The following is a 22004-nucleotide window of genomic DNA, read 5'->3' as shown; positions in this document are numbered from 1 at the left end:
TGTTAAGGTAAATGACAATAACCTGTGCGAGAGGTTAAAACAAAAACAAAAACGAGGCTTGTAGAGCACTTCCCCCTTTCAAGTGTTTAAACAAAAATTAAATTAACATTTAACACAAGAAAAGTAATCCGATTTAAGACAGAAACAAATAATTGGAGATTTACATACACAAAGAAACTACAATTCATGTAAAATGAACAGGCTGATCAAAATACATGGCTGATAGGCAGATAATTATTGGGAAGAGACAAGTGGAATTTCCAGTAGATCTTTTGTAATTTTATATTTGAAGGAGTTGTAACTTTTGCAGTTAACTTCTTCATCTACTTAATGCTGGCCATGATTAGATTTGGTTCTGGCAGGGAAAAAACATTACATTCCTGTGACGGTGACATTGGACATGGTCATGCCCCTGTCTCCTCCACCTCCACTGTTCTTGTTTTTCCTCTTCACACACACCACACTGACTGCAGTCACCACCAGCATGCCACCCAGCACAGAGAAAGAGGCTATAAGCGCTGTGGTCATCGTGTCCTGGGTGGAACCCTGATACTGACAACTCTCTCCATAGTACCACCAGTCATCACCAACTGCACACCTAGAGAGGGACCAAGAGAGAGAGAGTCACCAATCTACCCACTGCACATCTGGATAGGGAGAGAGAAAGACAGCTCTAACACGGCACATCTATATAGAGGGGGAGAAAGTGGGAGTCAATACACAGGCAACACTGGTTGTAATGATGTCATTATACAACCAGTTTTGCGTGCTGGGCTGTATGTGTATGTGTAAAGGGTAAGACTGAGCATTCTGAGGAAACAGAGGGAATCATTTGTATCTGCACAGCTGGAGCAAGATAATAAAAGGAGAGAATCAGGCTGTGGTTATCAAAGCAGAGAGAAGAACAGAGCGAAAGAGAGAGAAATATAATTCAGTATGGATGATTGAATTTCAGACAATTGTATTATGTAAGGGACAAGCCTCGATAATAAAGGGTCCTCACCTGCAAAGAGCATTTCCAGCATCCACCACACAGACTCCCTCATTCCCACATGTGACCTTAGTGCAGGGGTCAGTAGGTGGCAATATGGCGGTGGTAATCGTGGTGACTGGTGGCAATGTGGAGGAGGGTACGGGCTGGGTCACCGTAAGATGTGACACATCTGAAGACAGATAGGGGGGAGGGGGCATGTATATAATGAGAATGAGGTACAGTACACATAGTACTAACATAGAAATGAATGTTGGCCTACAGACACTGGGATGGGATTGGGTAGCATGATTGATTATAGAAATGGCGAATGGGTGTGAATTGGTAATGAATCACGTGATGTGGACATCACAGTTGACTTTGGCCACGAGAAACAGTCGAACTCCGCCCCTTTCTCAATTTCTTCAAACAGAAATAAGGTGTTCCTTTGGTGGTTCTCGATGTGTCATTCTGGTCATGCGCACCGTGACCAGCGTAGCTAGTTCGTTAGCTAAGCTAGCCACTGTAGCTAGCTAGTAACTCCTCCAGTATGTGTTGACGTCATTTGTTTTTGGATGGAAGCTGTAGAGGTTGGTAAGACTGGCACTTCTGTAACCAAATATCTTATTCATACATTTGAGGGTTTAAGCATTAAATTCCCTGGTATGATGGTGGAATGATCAGTTATAGTTTAAAGCCATTATTTTTGCGTTTTTGCCCAAAGCCAACCTTTAAATAGATGGAAAACCACAACCCATGATTGTATTTGAATGAGTGGGATGATTTTTTTTATTTTATTTTTTTTCACCTTTATTTAACCAGGTAGGCTAGTTGAGAACAAGTTCTCATTTGCAACTGCGACCTGGCCAAGATAAAGCATAGCAGTGTGAACAGACAACAACACAGAGTTACACATGGAGTAAACAATAAACAAGTCAATAACATGGTAGAAAAAAAGAGAATCTATATACAATGTGTGCAAAAGGCATGAGGTAGGCAATAAATCGAATAATTACAATTTAGCAGATTAACACTGGAGTGATAAATCATCAGATGATCATGTGCAAGAAGAGATACTGGTGTGCAAAAGAGCAGAAAAGTAAATAAATAAAAGCAGTATGGGGGTGAGGTAGGTAAATTGGGTGGGTAGTTTACAGATGGACTATGTACAGCTGCAGCGATCGGTTAACTGCTCGGATAGCAGATTTTTAAAGTTGTTGAGGGAGATAAAAGTCTCCAACTTCAGAGATTTTTGCAATTCGTTCCAGTCGCAGGCAGCAGAGAACTGGAAGGAAAGGCGTCCAAATGAGGTTTTGGCTTTAGGGATGATCAGTGAGATACACCTGCTGGAGCGCGTGCTACGGGTGGGTGTAGCCATCGTGACCAGTGAACTGAGATAAGGCGGCACTTTACCTAGCATAGCCTTGTAGATGACCTGGAGCCAGTGGGTCTGACGACGAACATGTAGCGAGGGCCAGCCGACTAGGGCATACAGGTCGCAGTGGTGGGTCGTATAAGGTGCTTTAGTAACAAAACGGATGGCACTGTGATAAACTGCATCCAGTTTGCTGAGTAGAGTATTGGAAGCTATTTTGTAGAGGACATCGCCGAAGTCGAGGATCGGTAGGATAGTCAGTTTTACTAGGGTAAGTTTGGCGGCGTGAGTGAAGGAGGCTTTGTTCCGGAATAGAAAGCCGACTCTAGATTTGATTTTGGATTGGAGATGTTTGATATGAGTCTGGAAGGAGAGTTTGCAGTCTAGCCAGACACCTAGGTACTTATAGATGTGCACATATTCTAGGTCGGAACCGTCCAGGGTGGTGATGCTAGTCGGGCGTGCGGGTGCAGGCAGCGAACGGTTGAAAAGCATGCATTTGGTTTTACTAGCGTTTAAGAGCAGTTGGAGGCCACGGAAGGAGTGTTGTATGGCATTGAAGCTCGTTTGGAGGTTAGATAGCACAGTGTCCAGGGAAGGGCCGGAAGTATACAGAATGGTGTCGTCTGCGTAGAGGTGGATCAGGGAATCGCCCGCAGCAAGAGCAACATCATTGATGTATACAGAGAAAAGAGTCGGCCCGAGAATTGAACCCTGTGGTACCCCCATGGAGACTGCCAGAGGACCGGACAACATGCCCTCCGATTTGACACACTGAACTCTGTCTGCAAAGTAGTTGGTGAACCAGGCAAGGCAGTCATTAGAAAAACCGAGGCTATTGAGTCTGCCGATAAGAATATGGTGATTGACAGAGTCGAAAGCCTTGGCCAGGTCGATGAAGACAGCTGCACAGTAATGTCTTTTATCGATGGCGGTTATGATATCGTTTAGTACCTTGAGCGTGGCTCCAAACGAGGTGCACCCGTGACCGGCTCGGAAACCGGATTGCACAGCGGAGAAGGTACGGTGGGATTCGAGATGGTCAGTGATCTGTTTGTTGACTAGGCTTTCGAAGACCTTAGATAGGCAGGGCAGGATGGATATAGGTCTGTAACAGTTTGGGTCCAGGGTGTCTCCACCTTTGAAGAGGGGGATGACAGCGGCAGCTTTCCAATCCTTGGGGATCTCAGATGATACGAAGGAGAGGTTGAACAGGCTGGCAATAGGGGGTGCGACAATGGCGGCGGACAGTTTCAGAAATAGGGGGTCCAGATTGTCAAGCCCAGCTGATTTGTATGGGTCCAGGTTTTCCAGCTCTTTCAGAACATCTGCTATCTGGATATGGGTAAAGGAGAAGCTGGGGGGGCTTGGGCGAGTAGCAGCGGGGGGGGCGGGGCTGTTGGCCAAGGTTGGAGTCGCCAGGTGGAAGGCATGGCCAGCCATTGAGAAATGTTTGTTGAAGTTTTCGATTATCACGGACTTATCAGTGGTGACCGTGTTATCTAGCCTCAGTGCAGTGGGCAGCTGGGAGGAGGTGCTCTTGTTTTCCATGGACTTTACAGTATCCCAGAACTTTTTGGAGTTAGAGCTACAGGATGCAAATTTCTGCTTGAAAAAGCTGGCCTTTGCTTTCCTGACTGACTGCGTGTATTAGTTCCTGACTTCCCTGAACAGTTGCATATCGCGGGGGCTCTTCGATGCTATTGCAGTTCGCCACAGGATGTTTTTGTGCTGGTCGAGGGCAGTCAGGTCTGGAGTGAACCAAGGGCTATATCTGTTTTTGGTTCTGCATTTTTTTAACGGAGCATGCTTGTCTAATATGGTGAGGAAGTAACTTTTAAAGAATGACCAGGCATCCTCAACTGACGGGATGAGGTCAATATCCTTCCAGGGTACCCGGGCCAGGTCGATTAGAAAGGCCTGCTCGCAGAAGTGTTTTAGGGAGCGTTTGACAGTGATGAGGGGTGGTCGTTTGACCGTGGACCCGTGGCGGATACAGGCAATGAGGCAGTGATCGCTGAGATCTTGATTGAAGACAGCAGAGGTGTATTTGGAGGGCAAGTTGGTCAGGATAATGTCTATTAGGGTGCCCATGTTTACGGATTTAGGGTTGTACCTGGTGGGTTCCTTGATGATTTGTGTGAGATTGAGGGCATCAAGCTTAGATTGTAGGACTGCCGGGGTGTTAAGCATATCCCAGTTTAGGTCACCTAACAGAACAAACTCTGAAGCTAGATGGGGGGCGATCAATTCACACATGGTGTCCAGGGCACAGCTGGGAGCTGAGGGGGGTCGGTAGCAGGCGGCAACAGTGAGAGACTTATTTCTGGAGAGATTAATTTTTAAAATTAGAAGTTCGAACTGTTTGGGCATAGACTTGGAAAGTATGACAGAACTTTGCAGGCTATCTCTGCAGTAGATTGCAACTCCTCCCCCTTTGGCAGTTCTATCTTGACGGAAAGTGTTATAGTTGGGTATGGAAATCTCAGAGTTTTTGGTGGCCTTCCTAAGCCAGGAAGATAATCAACAAGGCAGTGTAAGGGCTAGCTGACCCACTGCATAGCGGGTGTTTTGGCGGTGTCAGAGGTGGAACTGCTGTGGATCTCTGGCTCCTGGCATTATACCTAAAGTGGACATTGCCATTGGCTGCACAGAGTCGAATTAACAGAAATCCCATGCAGCCTTATTTACAATTTCGCAATAGAATGTGAGATGTTATCTAAACCTTGATTAGGCTGATAGAAATCCTCATTATTTTGTTTAATGATTTTCAACTTGAATGTCATTATTTCTATATAGCCTACACTATCTTATTCAGAACTTCTAACGCGAGTGGGACAGGTGTGGCTTTGTGACAATGACCACACGAGCAGCAGCTCTAGCGCAGTAACACTTCTGACACCGCCGAAACGCCAACTTGCGGGTGTCGGCTATCGCGAGTTAACACTTGATCTGATTGAATCTAGGCCTTAATGGGATATGATGGTGGATCCACAGGAGGTTGGTGGCACCTTAATTGGGGAGGACAGGCTTGTGGTTATGGCTGTAGAGGAATGAGTGGAATTGTATCAAAACATCAAACACATGGTTTGATGCCATTCCATTCGCTCCGTTCCAGCCATTATTATTGGCTGTTCTCCCCTCAGCAGCCTCCACTGGTGGGATCATACAGATGAGTATATTTGAACATGGTTATACAAAACAGAGAGACAATGTATCATGCTTTCAGAGAATGTAGAGAATGCTTTTAGCATGTTTTTGATAGCCTGGTTCCAGATCTGTTTGTGTGATCGTGTCAAACGCAGCAATGACCATTGGTGGAAAAAGTACCCAATTTTCATACTTGAGTAAAAGTAAAGATACATAAATAGAAAATGACTCAAGTAAAAGTGAGTCACCCAGTAAAATACTACTTAAGTAAAACTCTAAAAGTCCTTGGTTTTAAATATATTTATGTATCAAAAGTAAATGTAATTACTAAAATATACTTAAGTATCAAAAGTAAAACTAGAAATCATATAACATTCCTTATATAAACGCAAACTTGACGGCATCATTTTTCTTGTTTTTTTTTTTATTTACGGATAGCCAGCGTCGTGCTCTAACACTCAGACATCATTTACAAACGATGCATGTGTTGAGTGAGTCCACCAGATCAGAGGCAGTTGTCCTGTCCTGTTAAGCATTCACAATGTAACGAGTACTTTTGGGTGTCAGGGAAAATGTATGGTGTAAAAAGTACATAACTGTCTTTAGGAATGTAGTGAAGTAAAAGTTGTACAGATACCCCCAAAAAATACTTAAGTATTACTTTAAGGTATTTTTACTTACACCACTGACAATGACCAAACAGATCTGGAACCAGACTAACTTTTGTCATGACTGACCATAGGAGTTGGCAATACATCACGAACAAATCTGGGACCAGGGTAATGTTTCAGAACCTCTTACCCTCCATGGTAAGCAGGAAGATGGCGTCTCCCCCCTTGATGAAGTCCCTGCTCTTGGCCCTGCCATGGGTGAGGTACGCGGTTGTCCCGGCACCCGGCCCACGAAAATATTTGGTCCCGTCCGCCTCTGACACTTCAACGCCCACCTTACGAGGGTCATCCCAGAAGAACAGCTCTGAAGTCTCTGAAAGGTAAAAACACAGATCTTTCTCAATATACTATACATGACTTCAACTATGAAATAAGAAGACTACTACTTTAAGTCAATGCAAAACCAGGTGGAACATCTCAGAAAATAATGGTAAATCCATTAATTTGACAATGGAATTTAACTCACTATGTTAAAGTAAATCCCTGGGTTTCAAATCGTTCTGCACTTGTCTTGGTCCAAATGAATTAGGCATTTCAGAAGGGCACTGTCCTAGGAACAGTTTAGCCTTTCAGATAATAATGAAAAATATTACATGGATAGGGGGAACCTGATCCTAGATCAACACTCCCAGTCTAGGATGCTTAATGAATACTGGACCTGGACTGACCACTGAGTTTCTTAGTAGGATCGGTGGTGACACTGCGCTGGTTGTTCATACGCCTCATGATGTCTGGGTTCTGGTCAAACAGCATCATGGTCATCTGTTTCCACGGGCACGGCCACTTCCGCACCTCTGTGTCACCGGTCATGGTCACCAGGTGGGCGTAGGCAGAAAGCTCCCCCGGGTAGCCCTCCTTCCCACTGGGGTAGAGCCCCATCTGGAAGGTGTAGCCCTCTCTGGACTTGAACGGGGGGCTGTAGATGGGTTTGTCGTTAGGAGTGGTCTCCATGATGTGGCTGAAGTTCTTCACCCGCCACACGTGGTCGGGGCAGGTAGTCTCGGAGAGGTTGATGTCGTCCAGGGAGAGACCACCTGTGGAGGGGGCGTCACCCTTGATACCCTCGAACACCACCCGGAACTTCTTAGCCACGTTCAGGCTCACGTGGTGCAGGTGCCATAGGTCTTGAGGTGGTGCTGGGAGTAAGAGGAAACCATTACATTTATAAATACAGTACAGAGAATATTGTTGTGTAGAATTTACAGTATATCATATGTTATACGCATTATACAGGTTAAGAAAAACCAATATGATGGGTCTAAATTAATAACAGATTATTTGAATGTCTATAGGTTGATGTAACAGATTTTAGTTATGTTAGAGAAAATATGTTAGAGATGTTAGAGACAATATGTTAGAGATGTTACCAACTATGGGCTGAATAACACGCAGGGTCCCGTTGGGGTGGGCTTCATCGTACTCTCGGACAAGGATCACCAGCTGATCGTTGGCGCCACCACCGTTGTAGAGGAAGAACTGCAGGCACTGGTAGCCTCTCTTGGGGTAGAGCAGTCTGCTCTCCAGCCTGGCTGTGTCTGCTGGTTTGCCCGTGGCAGTGCTCAAGTGCATGAAGTAGCCTGAGCCTGTGAACAATGGATATCAGTATACATTTTCCATTGGATTGTTAAGTAGCGTCAGCCTATAACTTTAGCCTATAATTAGGGTTCAGAGCTTTACTAACCAGGTAACATAGTCAGGGAAAACTCTAGGTCTTATTTGTAACTGGACCTTTGATCACCCTTTGGACTGTAAGATAAGAATATAGCTGATAGTGATCTGCCCTGTCAGGTACTGAGGATGGGAGGTTGAAAGTGTTGTTTTGTGGTGGGTGTGTACTGAGGGGGTGCTCACCGGTGCATTTGCCCATGTTGGAGTAGTCCATATTGGGCCCGCCAGGCGCCTGGGTCACTCTAGTCCATTCTGCCTGGTCCCCCAGCCCCTGGATCATACCACAGATGTTCTCCCTCTCAAAGTCGCAGGTGTCCAGGAAAGTGGAGGAGCGTGCTGGATCAAAGGACACATATATGTAATCGCCATCAGCTGAACAGCAATCATAGGGAAACTTTGACCTGCTGTAAACGTTTTTATCTAGGTTTACCATGCAGTACCATATACCCAACCACGTTTGATAATCCACTAGGGTTCTCAATCAAATATACACTGCAGATCCTGCTGTTCCTCTTTTTCCAAAAGACCTCCTTTCATTGAAATCAACCAGAGTTTTGCTTTGAACATATCACCTAACTAATCACTGTAATTCAAATATCAGTTTAATAGCACAAATGTGACATTCCAGCAAAGGAAGTCTCCTGCACTGTTGGTTTGACTGAATTACAGCCTCCATCAAATAAATTGTTAGATCAGCAGGTCAATGTGAGTATGTCTTACTACTTACTTGGTAGATCAGTCAGTCTGCTCAGACAGTTGTTGATCAGTGACTGAGCAGACTGATGCTCTTGAACATGGCCTGAGCCTTACTGCAGTTGTACAGCCTAATGTTCCTGTGTCTTACGACAGTTGTAGAGGCCTAAAGTGACTGAGCCTTACTGCAGTTGTACAGCCTAATGTTCCTGTGTCTTACGACAGTTGTAGAGGCCTAAAGTGACTGAGCCTTACTGCAGTTGTAGAGGCCTAAAGTGACTGAGTCTTACTGCAGTTGTAGAGGCCTAAAGTGACTGAGTCTTACTGCAGTTGTAGAGGCCTAAAGTGACTGAGCCTTACTGCAGTTGTAGAGGCCTAAAGTGACTGAGCCTTACTGCAGTTGTAGAGGCCTAAAGTGACTGAGCCTTACTGCAGTTGTAGAGGCCTAAAGTGACTGAGCCTTACTGCAGTTGTAGAGGCCTAAAGTGACTGAGCCTTACTGCAGTTGTAGAGGCCTAAAGTGACTGAGTCTTACTGCAGTTGTAGAGGCCTAAAGTGACTGAGCCTTACTGCAGTTGTAGATGCCTAAAGTGACTGAGTCTTACTGCAGTTGTAGAGGCCTAAAGTGACTGAGCCTTACTGCAGTTGTAGAGGCCTAAAGTGACTGAGCCTTACTGCAGTTGTAGAGGCCTAAAGTGACTGAGCCTTACTGCAGTTGTAGAGGCCTAAAGTGACTGAGCCTTACTGCAGTTGTAGAGGCCTAAAGTGACTGAGTCTTACTGCAGTTGTAGAGGCCTAAAGTGACTGAGTCTTACTGCAGTTGTAGAGGCGCCGTAGCTTGAGCAGGTCATTATCACTGAACTCCATGCGCTGACCGATGACATCAGCGAAGGCGGGGATCTTGGTGACGATTGTGGGCTCGGTACCGTTCCTGAACGCAGTCTTACTGTAGTGCATCATGGAACCGTAGTCGTAGGGGACACCCAGAGAACTGGACATGGTGTCATTGTACGTGTTGAAGTTGTGTTCCTTACCTGGAGATTGAGGTAGGGAGACAGAGGGTGGGGGGAGCGGAAGTGAGGGAGAGAGAGAGTTCAGTTGGGTTGGAGGGTTCAAATCAGCCAATTTACTCACTTCTTCAAATCTAGCCTTGGAATTTCAATTTGTCTCCTGAATTGACATGTACTGTAATAAGCCTTCTGTAATAAGCCTTCAACCCCAAAATGTTAGCGAGACAAAGAATGTCTCCAATGGCAGATCTGTAGGGTTAGGGCTTCATGTGGATGACAAGATGCTGACTGGAATCTTCAATCATGTCACTACTCTTTCACCTTCAATTACATGAAATGAATGACTTGATATTAATGATTTAGACCATGCACTAATCTCAAATTTCACTTTAAATTTCCGTTGATGCTTATATGGTGCCCTTTGCCTGTTTGTCTGAGAGGATTAGGCAGTCGATCAGCGCAATAAGACATTTGTTTGTCCTGATCACATAGCTTATAGCTCTTGGGAAAGGTCAAGATTAATGAACAACTAGTGTATACTGTGGGTGGGCCTGTTTGGTCAGGCTAACACTAATTTGACTTTTGGTTGTCATGTTGACATATTGTAATATGCTTGTGGGAAGAAAACAGATTACTGTTTGTCCAGATGATATGTTATTCCAAGAAATCCAATCACCATGTTTCTGATGACAAATACATCCAGGCATGTACAGTAAGAAACACTCCACTGGGAACCGACCTCAGCTCAACGTCTAGTTTTGATTTACATTTGGTTGAATTTTCAACTAACGTGAAATCATCATGTCATTGGATTTAGGTTAAAAGTTGAGTAAAAAAAATCTATTTACGTTGATGACTTTTTACAAATTCAATCAGTTTTCCACGTTGATTCAACATCATGACGTTGAAACAATGTTAATTAAACCCATTTTTACCCAGTGGGAATAGCCTAGATTCAATCAGATCAAGCGTTAATCGGCGATATCCAACACCTGCACAGTTGGTGTAACTGTGTTAGAGCTGTCAAATTAGAGCTGTTGCTCGTGTGGTTATTGTCACGAAGCCACACCCGTCCCACTCGCGCCAGAAGTTCAGAATGAGAAAGTATAGGCTATATAGAAATAATGACATTCAAATCGAAAAACATTTAACTAAACAATCAAGCTGTAGATTACATCTCACATTACAGTCAAACTTGTAATCAAGGCTGCATGGCTCTCTTAATGCGACTCCGTGCAGCCAATGGCAATGTCCGCTTTAGGTATAATGCCGGGAGCTGCTTGTGTATTTGACAGCTCTTACCTGGTACAACCCTAACCTTAGCCATAACCCCAACCCCTACATTTTGGAGTCAGCGGGTTATGGGTAAGCATTACGGTTAGGGTTACCATAGGTTTCGAGGTTCAGTACCCTCAGAGATGCGGTCCCACAGGATGGTGACGTAGTCATCGCGGTCCGACCGTGACTGCTCATGCCAGAAACCCAGTGCATGGAGGAATTCGTGTTCGATGGTCGCAATGCGGTCACAATTGTTCCCGATGGACAACCTCTGTTTCCCCACATGTTGGTTACCCACAGATGAGAAACAACTGAAAGAGAGACAACCAGAAAACATTGTTGAGCGTTATTATAATACAAACTCAAAGGCTATACTACAGCCTACCTGTTTTCTCTCCATGGGCACATCCTTCCAAAATAAAATATATACACTACCGTTCAAAAGTTTGGGATCACTGAGAAATGTCCTTGTTTTTGAAAGAAAAACTTTTTTCTTGTCCATTAAAATAACATAAAATTGATCAGAAATACAGTGTAGATGTTGTTAATATTGTAAATGTGTGGCTGGAAACGAAAGATTTTTCATGGAATATGTATATAGGCGTACAGAGGTCGATTATCAGAAACCATCACTCCTGTGTTCCAATGGCACATTGTGTCAGGTAATCCAAGTTTATCATTTTAATAGACTAATTGATCATTAGAAAACCCTTTGCAATTATGTTAGCACAGCTGAAAACTGTTGTTCTGATTAAAGAAGCAATAAAACTGGCCTTCTTTAGTCTAGTTGAGTATCTGGAGCATCAGCATTTGTGGGTTCGACTACAGGCACAAAATTGCCAGAAACAAAGCCCTTTCTTCTGAAACTCATCAGTCTATTCTTGTTCTGAGAAATGAAGGCTATTCCATGTGAGAAATTTCCAAGAAACTGAAGATCTCGTACAACGCTGTGTACTACTCCCTGTGTACTACTCCCTTCACAGAACAGCGGAAACTGGCTCTAACCAGAATGGAAAGAGGAGTGGGAGGCCCGGTGCACAACTGAGCAAGAGGACAAGTACATTATGGTGTCTAGTTTGAGAAACAGACGCCTCATAAGTCCTCAACTGGCAGCTTCTTTAAATAGTACCTGCAAAACACCAGTCTCAACGTCAACAGTGAAGAGGCAACTCCGGGATGCTGGCCTTCTAGGCAGAGTTGCAAAGAAAAAGACATATCTCAGACTGTCCAATAAAAATAAAAGATTAATGGGCAAAAGAACACAGACACTGAATAGAGGAACTCTGCCTAGAAGGCCAGCATCCCGGAGTCGTGTCTTCACTGTTGACATTGAGACTGGTGTTTTGAGGGTACTATTTAATGAAGCTGCCAGTTGAGGACTTGTGAGGCGTCTGTTTCTCAGTCATAGTCATTTACAACATTAACAATGTCTACACTGTATTTCTGATCAATTTGATGTTAGTTCAATGGACCAAAAAATATGCATTTCTTTCAAAAACAAGGACATTTCTAAGTGACCCCAAACTTTTGAACGGTAGTGTATATATACAGTACCAGTCATTCCAGGGATTTTCTTTATTTTTACTATTTTCTACATTGTAGAATAATAGTGAAGACATCAAAACTATGAAATAACACATATGGAATCATGTAGTAACCAAAAATGTGTTAAACAATTCTAAATATATTTTATATTTGAGATTCTTCAAAGTAGCCAGCCTTTGCCTTGATGACAGTTTTGCACACTCTTGGAATTCTCTCAACCAGCTTCACTTGGAATGCTTTTGACTGGTACTGTATATACATTTTATGCAGTCATGTATGTTCAGTATCTTGAAAGCACAATGTAGAAGCATTATAAATCAACATAAAAACAGAGCAGTCCATAACAGCTAACAGTACCCGCTTCCTTTGAAAATGGAAATGTAGTTGTGCTCTCCTTCCCAAGGGTTGAAGTCGATGCAGGTCTTCAGCCGGTACTGTTCAAAGGCCTTCAGGATAACACCTTTTGCATTGATCTCTGTGGTGTGAATAGAAGATATGTCTTGTAACCATGAAATTACACATTCAATTGAAGACTACGCCACATGGCCTATTTCAAGCAATGGACCATAATAGTATCATTGCGTATCATTGCGTAAATTCATGTATTGCCCCTCTTAAATGGTCAACCTTTAAAACCAAAAACATGTCTCAGAAAGTGAATGTGTATTATACTAAGCAAAAATAAAAACGCAAGAATCTCAAAGATTTTACTGAGTTACAGTTCATATAAAGAATCAGTCAATTGAAAACATTTACTAATCTATGGATTTCACATGACTGAGAAGACAGATATGCATCTGTGGGTCATAGATGCCTTGAAAAAGGTAGGGGTGTGGATCAGAACCAGTCAGTATCTGGTGCGTGTACCACCATTTACCTCATGCAGCGCAACACATCTACTTCGAATAGAGTTGATCAGGCTGTTTATTGTGTCCTGTGGAATGTTGTCCCACTCCTCTTCAATAGCTGTGCGAAGTTGCTGGATATTGGCGGGAACTGGGACATGCTGTAGTACACATCGATCCAGAGCATCCAAAACATGCTCAGTGGGTGACATGTCTAGTGAGTATGCAGGCCATGGAAGAACTGGGACATTTTCAGCTTCCAGGAATTGTGTACAGATCCTTGCAACATGGAGCCGTGCATTATCATGCTGAAACATGAGGTGATGGCGGCGGATGAATGGCATAACAATGGCCCCTCAGGATCACATCACGGTATCTCTGTGCATACATATTGCCATTGATCAAATGCAATTGTGTTTGTTGTCTGTAGCTAATAAGTGCCTATATCATAACCCCACCACCACCATGGGACACTCTGTTCACAACATTGACATCAGCAAACCGCCATACAAGTGGTCTGTGGTTATGAGGCCGGGTTGGACGTACTGCCAAATTCTCCAAAACGACGTCGGAGGCGGCTTATGGTAAAGAAATTAGAAGTAAATTCTCTGGCAACAGCTCTGGTGGACATTTCTGCAGTCAGCATGCCAATTGCACGCTCCCTCAAAACTTGAGTAATCTGTGGCATTGTCATGTAGGACAAAACTGCACGTTTTAGAGTGACCTTGTGTTGTCTTCAGCACAAGGTGCACCTGTGTGATGATCAGGCTGTTTAATCAGTTTCTTGATATGCCACACCTGTCAGGTGTTATCGTGGCAAAGGAGAAATGCTCACTAACAGGGATGTAAACAAATTTGTGCACAACTTGAGAGAAATAAGCTTTTTATGCATATGCAACATTTCTGGGATCTTTTATTTCAGCTCATGAAACATGGGAGCAACACTGTAAATGATGTGTTTATATTTTTGTTCAGTGTAGATGTACAGTGCATTCAGAAAGTATTCAGACCCCTACGTAACAGCATTATTCTAAAATTGATTAAATAATTTTTTTCCGCCTTATCAATCTACATATAATACCCCATGATGACAAACCAAAAACAGTTCCTTTTTTAAAAATTTTTGCAAATATATTACAAATGTAAATCTGAAATGTAACATTTACATAAGTATTCAGACCCTTTACTCAGTACTTGGTTGAAACACCTTTAGCAGCGATTACAGCCTTGAGTCTTCTTGGACATGATGCTACAAGCTTGGCACACCTGTACTTGGGGAGTTTCAGATCCTCTTAAGCTCTGTCAGGTTGGATGGAGAGCGTAGCTGCACAGCTATTTTCACGTCTCTCCAGAGATACTAGATTGGGTTCAAGTCCGGGCTCTGGCTGGGCCACTCAAGGACATTCAGAGACTTGTCCCGAAGCCATTCCTGCATTGTCTTGGCTGTGTGCTTAGGGTTGTTGTCCTGTTGGAAGGTGAATCTTCGCCCCAGTCTGAGGTCCTGAGCGCTCTGGAGCAGGTTTTCATCAAGGATCTCTCTGTACTTTGCTTATTCCATCTTTCGCTTGATCCTGACTAGTCTCCCAGTCCCTGCCGCAGAAAAACATCCCCACAGCTTGATGCTGCCAGCACCATGTGTCACCTTAGGGATGGTGCCAGATTTCCTCCAAATGTGACACTTGGCATTCAGGGCAAAGAGTTCAATCTTGGTTTCATCAGACCAGAGAATCCTGTTTTTCATGGTCTGAGAGTCCTTTAGGTGCCTTTGGGCAAACTCCAAGCAGGCTGTTGTGTACCTTTTAGTGAGGAGAGGCTTCTGTCTGGCCACTCTACCATAAAGGCCTTATTGGTGGAGTGCTGCAGAGTTTGTTGTCCTTCTGAAAGGTTCTCCCAACTCCACAGAGGAACTCTGGAGCTCTGTCGGAGTGACCATCGGGTTCTTGGTCACCTCCCTGACCAAGACCCTTCTCCCCCGATTGCTCAGTTTGGCCGGGCAGCCAGCTCTAGGAAGAGTTCTTGGTGGTTTCAAACTTCTATCATTTAATAATGGCCACTGTGCTCTTGAGGAACTTCAATGCTGTGTACATTTTTTGGTACCCTTGTACCTCGAAACAATCCTGTCTCGGCACTCTACGGACAATTCCTTTGACCTCATGGCTTGGTTTTTGCTCTGACTTGCACTGTCAACTGTGGGACCTTATATAGACAGGTGTGTGTCTTTCCAAATCATGTCTAATCATTTGAATTTACCACAGGTGGACTCCAATCAAGTTGTAGAAACATCTCAAGGCTGATCAATGGAAACAGGATGCACCTGAGCTCAATATCGTGTCTCGTAGCAAAGGGTCTGAATACTTACGTAAATAAGGTATTTCTGTTTTGTAATTTTTTCTACATTTGCAAAAAATAAGAACATGTTTCCCTTTGTCATTATGGGGTATTGTGTTGAGATTGATGAGGCAATGTAATCAATTTTAGAATAAGGCTGTAACGTCAAGGGGTCTGAATACTTTCCGAATGCACTGTATGTATTATATTGTATATACATATATGGTCTTACCCAAGTCATCCTCAAAGTAGTAGGGAACAGTCTTTGGCCATCTGTATTGATCCCCTATTATAGAATTCCGGCCTTGTTTCTGAGTCAGCCGTAGATTACATTTGACAAAAAAAGAAATAATAAATCATTTAGTTCTGTTAAGCCTGGGCAGTGAGCTGATATCATGGAAATATAATTGCCCAAGCCCATGAGGGTGCAGTTAAATTGCTGTGGTCTGCAAGCAATGGAACTTCCCCATTCTTGTCTTTCTATTTCTATGCTTGATATAAGATGTCATTGTTAAAGTTAAGACCAGCAGAAGTACTTATTAACTCACCTCATCAAGCTCAATATCCCCCTCCACCAGGTTTAACCCAGCCTCTGTTAGGACCAAGCACACACACACACACACACGGCACATTGCTATGAAACTCCCATTGAGTTATTTGAAACAAGATTAAGTAACATCCTAACTGACAAACCTTCATTGATATCAAAGATGTCCATGTCCCTTCCACCATCCACATCGTATTCTGTAGAATAAATGTAAAGGACATACAGTAAATGAAAGCTTTGAATAGGTGACATTCTATTTGAAATATTGAAAATAAAATAAGAAACTCTACTTGCCTAAAACTCTTGGTGTAGGCTGACAAGCAACAGAGGGAAAAGGTACCATTGTTTAGAGAAAGTGAGTGACCATTGTAACAATGCAAATTAGGCATTATACTAATTTTAAATGAATATGCAAAGTAGGTCAACATTAATCATATTACAGTATCTCAATAAAAAAGAAAACCATTCAATACCAGTACTAATATTATATTTTTGTTTCTTTGAGACATGTATTTAATTTTCACCAATATATAAATAAACAGATAAATGCAACATAACTTTACCAGAGATAAGACATTTTCACATAAGATCCATGAAATATGGAGGATGAATAAATATGTAGTTCTCCTTCCCATGTTTACTCCCTAGTCAAAGAACCCCTTAGTGTGGAACACTAAGAATTAGTAGCCTTGGCCTCTCAGACAGACTTGTAAAAGGTGCTAAGCTAGTCCGATGGACCAGATAAAAGTACATGTGATTGCAAGATCAATAATTGACAGAACAAGAAACAAAGTGTCATAATTCACCTACGGTCGACTCAGATGACTTGTCCACACACCTTTTCTCACACACATAAACACACACCTCTACATACACACATGTACAGTCAGGTACAGAATTATTGTAGCCCTTGATAAAGATTATCAAAAAAATACTATAAAATACTTAATACAATTACGGAGCTATATTGTACGCTCAAATTAAAATAAAATGGTATACTAATATATATATATATATATATATATATATATATATATATATGTTTAACAAGTAATACTTTTTTCTCAAAAGATAGGGGTCAAAATTATTGCCACCCAATACCTCACCTTGCAAGGATAATGGCACTGACCGTTTTTATAAAATGGTTTATTAGATTGGAGAACACATTGGGAGGGATCTTATACCATCCCTCCATACAGAATCTTTCCGGATCTTTGATATCCTTTGTCTGCGCTTAAGGTACTCTTCAATTCAAACCACAAATTTTCAATTTGCACACACCTACAGAATCATGTAGTTACCAAAAAATGAATACAAATATTTTTTATATTTGAGATTCTTCAAAGTAGCCAACCTTTGCCTTGATGAACGATATCATAACCGCCATCGATAAAAGACAGTACTGTGCAGCCATCTTCATTGACCTGGCCAAGGCTTTCGACTCTGGCAATCACCGTATTCTTATCGGCAGACTCAATAGCCTTGGTTTCTCTAATGACCTCCTCGCCTGGTTCACTAACTACTTCTCAGATAGAGTTCAGTGTGTCAAATCGGAGGGCCTGTTGTCCGGACCTCTGGCAGTCTATATGGGGGTGCCACAGGGTTCAATTCTCAGGCCGACTCTTTTCTCTGTATATATCAATGATGTCGCTCTTGTTGCGGGTGATTCTTTGATCCACCTCTACGCAGACGACACCATTCTGTATACATCTGGCCCTTTTTTGGACACTGTGCTAACAAACCTCCAAACAAGCTTCAATGCCATACAACACTCTTTCCGTGGCCTTCAACTGCTCTTAAATGCTCGTAAAACTTAATGCAATCTCTTCAACCGATTGCTACCCGCCCGCCCAACTAGCATCACTACTCTGGACGGTTCTGACTTAGAATATGTGGACAACTACAAATACCTAGGTGTCTGGTTAGACTGTAAACTCTCCTACCAGACTCATATTAAGCATCTCCAATCCAAAATTAAATCTAGAATCGGCTTCCTATTTCGCAGCAAAGCCTCCTTCACTCATGCTGCCAAACATACCCTCGTAAAACTGAATATCCTGCCGATCCTTGATCATTTACAAATTAGCTTCCAACACTCTACTCAGCAAATTGGATGCAGTCTATCACAGTGCCATCCGTTTTGTCACCAAAGCCCCATATACTACCCACCATTGCGACCTGTATGCTCTCATTGGCTGGTCCTCGCTACATATTCGTCGCCAAACCCACTGGCTCCAGGTCATCTATAAATCTTTACTCCGCCTTATCTCAGCTCACTGGTCACCATAGCAATACCCATCCGTAGCACACGTTCAGCAGGTATATTTCACTGGTCATCCTCAAAGCCAACACCTCCTTGGCCGCCTTTCCTTCCAGTTCTCTGCTGCCAATGACTGTAACGAATTGCAAAAATCACTGAAGTTGGAGACTTATATCTCCCTCACTAACTTCAAGCATCGGCTGTCAGAGCAGCTTACCGCTCGCTGCAGCTGTACACAGCCCATCTGTAACTAGCCCATCCTACCAACTACCTACCTCATCTCCATATTTGTTTTAGTTTTTTTCTGCTCTTTTACACACCAGTATTTCTACTTGCACATCCTCATCTGCACATCTATTACTCAAGTGTTAATTGCTACATTGTAATTATTTCACCACTATGGCCTATTTATTGCCTTACCTCCTTACTTCACTTGCACACACTATATACAGATTTTCTATTGTGTTATTGACTGTAAGTTTGTTTATCCCATGTGTAACTTTGTGTTGTTGTTTTTGTCGCACTGCTTTGCTTTATCTTGGCCAGGTCGCACTTGTAAATGAGAACTTGTTCTCAACTGGCCTACCTGGTTAAATAAAGGTGAAAAAAATATATATAATAAGATTACAGCTTTGCACACTCTTGGCATTCTCTCAACCAGCTTCATGAGGTAGTCCCTTAACTTGGAATGCTTTTCCAACAGTCTTGAAGGAGTTTCCACATATGCTGAGCACTTGTTGGCTGCTTTTCCTTCACTCTGCGCTCCAACTCATCCCAAACCATTTCAATTGGGTTGAGGTCGAGTGATTGTGGAGGCCAGGTCATCTGATGTAGCACTCCATCACTCTCCTTCTTGGTCAAATAGCCCTTACAAAGCCTGGAGGTGTGGTTTGGGTCATTGCCCTGTTGAAAAACTAATTATGGTCCCACTAAGCGCAAACCAGATGGGATGGCGTATCCCTGCAGAATGCTGTGGTAGCCATGCTGGTTAAGTGTGCCTTACCAGCAAGGCACCCGCACACCATCACCATTCCTCCCCCATGCTTCATGGTGGGAACCACACATGTGGAGATCACAAAGGAAAAGCAGTTGGAACCAAAAAACTCAAATTTGGATTAATCAGACCAAAGGACAGATTTCCACCGGTCTAATTTCCATCGCTCGTGTTTCTCAGCCCAAGCAAGTCTTCTTATTATTGATGCCCTTTAGTGGTAGTTTCTTTGCATAAATTTGACCATGAAGGCCTGATTCATGCTGTCTCTTCTGAACAGTTGATGTTGAGATGTGTCTGTTACTTGAACTCTGTGAATAATTTATTTTGGCTGCAATCTGAGGTGCAGTTAAATGCCGATTTCTGAGGCTGGTAACTCTAATGAACTTATCCTCTGCAGTAGATGTAACTCTGGGTCTTCCTTTCCTGTGGAGGTCCTCATGAGAGCCAGTTTCATCATAGCGCTTGATGGTTTTTGCGACTGCGCTTGAAGAAACTTTCAAAGCTCTTGACATTTTCCGGATTGACTGACCTGTCTTAAAGTAATGATGTACTGTTGTTTCTCTTTGCTTATTTGAGCTGTTCTTGCCATAATATGGACTTGGGTCTTTTACCAAATAGGGCTATCTTCTGTATACCACCCCAACCTGGGGCTCCCGAGTGGCGCAGCGGTCTACGGCACTGCATCTCAGTGCTAGGCGTCATTACAGACCCTGGTACATCAAATTAATTTATAAAGCCCTTTTTACATCAGCCGATGTCACAAAGTGCTATACAGAAACCCAGCCTAAAACCCCAAACAGCAAGCAATGCAGATGTAGAAGCACAGTGGCTTGGAAAAACTTTCTAGAAAGGCAGGAACCCAGGAAGAAACCTAGAGAGGAACCAGGCTCTGATGCCAGTACTCTTCTGGCTGTGCTGGGTGGAGATTCCAGGCTGTATTGCAACCGGCCGTGCTTGGGAGACCCATAGGGTGGCTAACAATTGTGCCAGAGTCGTCCGGATTAGGGTTTGGAATTAAGAATTTGTTAAAGGTTAAATACTTTTTTTTTAATACCTTGTCACAACACAACTGATTAGCTCAAACGCATTAAGAAGGAAATAAATTCCACAAATTAACTTTTAACAAGGCACACCTGCTATTTGAATTGCATTCCAGGTGACTACCTCATAAAGATGGTTGAGAGAATGCCAAGAGTGTGCAAAGCTGTCATCAAGGCAAAGGGTGGCTACTTTGAAGAATCTCAGAAATGAAATATATTTTTGATTTGTTTAACACTTGTTTGTTTACTACATGATTCCATATGTGTTATTTCATTGTTTTGATGTCTTCACTATTATTATACAATGTAGAAAATAGTCAAAATAAAGAAAAACCCTTGAATGAGTAGGTGTGTCCAAACTTTTGACAGGTACTTTATGTTTGGGGTTATTGTCTCGCTGGAAGATCCACTCCTGGCAGAGGCAACCAGGTTTTTGGTTAAAATGTCCTGGTACTGAGTAACGTTCATGATGCCGTTGACCTTAAAGGCCCCAGGACTAGTGGAAGCAAAATAGCTTCATAACATCAAAGATCCAGTAGGTATGAGGTACTTTCTGCATTTGTTTCCATTTTTCGATGCCAAACCCACCATTGGTGTGCATGGCTAAAACCTCTATTCTCATAAAATATTTGATGAAAAGGCTCAGTGCCGTTGTCCTCGTAAGGTGAGGTATTGAGAGCAATTGAAAATAATTCTGTCTGGTCTGCCTGTCTGGTCCAGCGACGATGGGTTTGTGCCAATGTTGCTGCTGGTGATGTCTGGTGAGGACCTGCCTTACAACAGGCCTACAAGCCCTCAGTCCAGCCTCTCTCAGCATATTGTGGACAGTCTGAGCACTGATGGAGGAATTCTGTTTTCCTGGTGTAACTCGGGCAGTTGTTGTTGCCATCCTGTACCTGTCCCGCAGGTGTGATGTTCGGATGTACCGATCCTGTGCAGGTGTTGTTACACGTGGTCTGCCTTTGTGAGGACGATCAGCTGTCCGTCCTGTCTCCCTGTAGCGCTGTCTTAGGCGTCTCACAGTACGGACATTGCAATTTATTGCCCTGGCCACATCTGCAGTCCTCATGCCTCCTTGCAGCATGCCTAAGGCACGTTCACGCAGATGAGCAGGGACCCTGGGCATCTTTCTTTTGGTGTTTTTCAGAGTCAGTAAAAAGGCCTCTTTAATGTCATACGTTTTCGTAACTGTGACCTTAATTGCCTACCGTCTGTAAGCTGTTAGTGTCTTAATGACCACAGGTGCATGTTCATTAATTGTTTATGGTTCACTGAACACGCATGGGAAACAGTGTTTAAAACCTTTACACTGATGATCTGTGAAGTTATTTGGATTTTTACGAATTTTCTTTGAAAGACAGGGTCCTGAAAAAGGGACATTTATTTTTTTGCTGAGTTTATTAGTACAAAAATATAATTTCCACATTTGTTTCAGCACACAATATAGCTCAATATTTGTATTATTTATTTTATACAGTCTTTCTTGCTCACCTTTATTAAGGGGGACAATAATTTTTGACCTTACTGTATATGCAGATGATATAGGTAAAGACACTTGACAGACTACTTAAGAAAACAGTTTGAGGGAAGTAAGTGTTTAATGCAAAATTATCAAAATACACTTGAACAA

The 22004-nt window shown here is 42.9% G+C and overlaps 1 protein-coding gene across 1 annotated transcript; it reads right to left on the bottom strand.

Moving 5' to 3' along the window:
* Positions 1 to 61: 61 nt before the first annotated feature.
* mep1bb (meprin A subunit beta b) lies at positions 62 to 16777 on the bottom strand. The gene is made up of 14 exons (XM_055866674.1): positions 16644 to 16777; positions 16375 to 16393; positions 16227 to 16277; positions 16082 to 16125; positions 15766 to 15844; positions 12718 to 12835; positions 10948 to 11126; positions 9343 to 9561; positions 8018 to 8170; positions 7534 to 7749; positions 6835 to 7302; positions 6297 to 6479; positions 1004 to 1163; positions 62 to 598 (listed from the first exon to the last, which is right to left on the bottom strand). Exons 1-14 carry the CDS (start codon positions 16713 to 16715, stop codon positions 373 to 375), a joined length of 2187 nt encoding a protein of 728 aa, XP_055722649.1. The 5' UTR covers positions 16716 to 16777; the 3' UTR covers positions 62 to 372.
* Between the last annotated feature and the right edge of the window lie 5227 nt (positions 16778 to 22004).

The sequence above is a fragment of the Salvelinus fontinalis genome, chromosome 17 (assembly GCF_029448725.1).
Source record: "Salvelinus fontinalis isolate EN_2023a chromosome 17, ASM2944872v1, whole genome shotgun sequence".
Lineage (NCBI taxonomy): Eukaryota > Metazoa > Chordata > Actinopteri > Salmoniformes > Salmonidae > Salvelinus > Salvelinus fontinalis.
The sequence above is the reverse complement of the archived record's forward strand: the minus strand, read 5'-3'. Positions and strand labels throughout refer to the sequence as shown.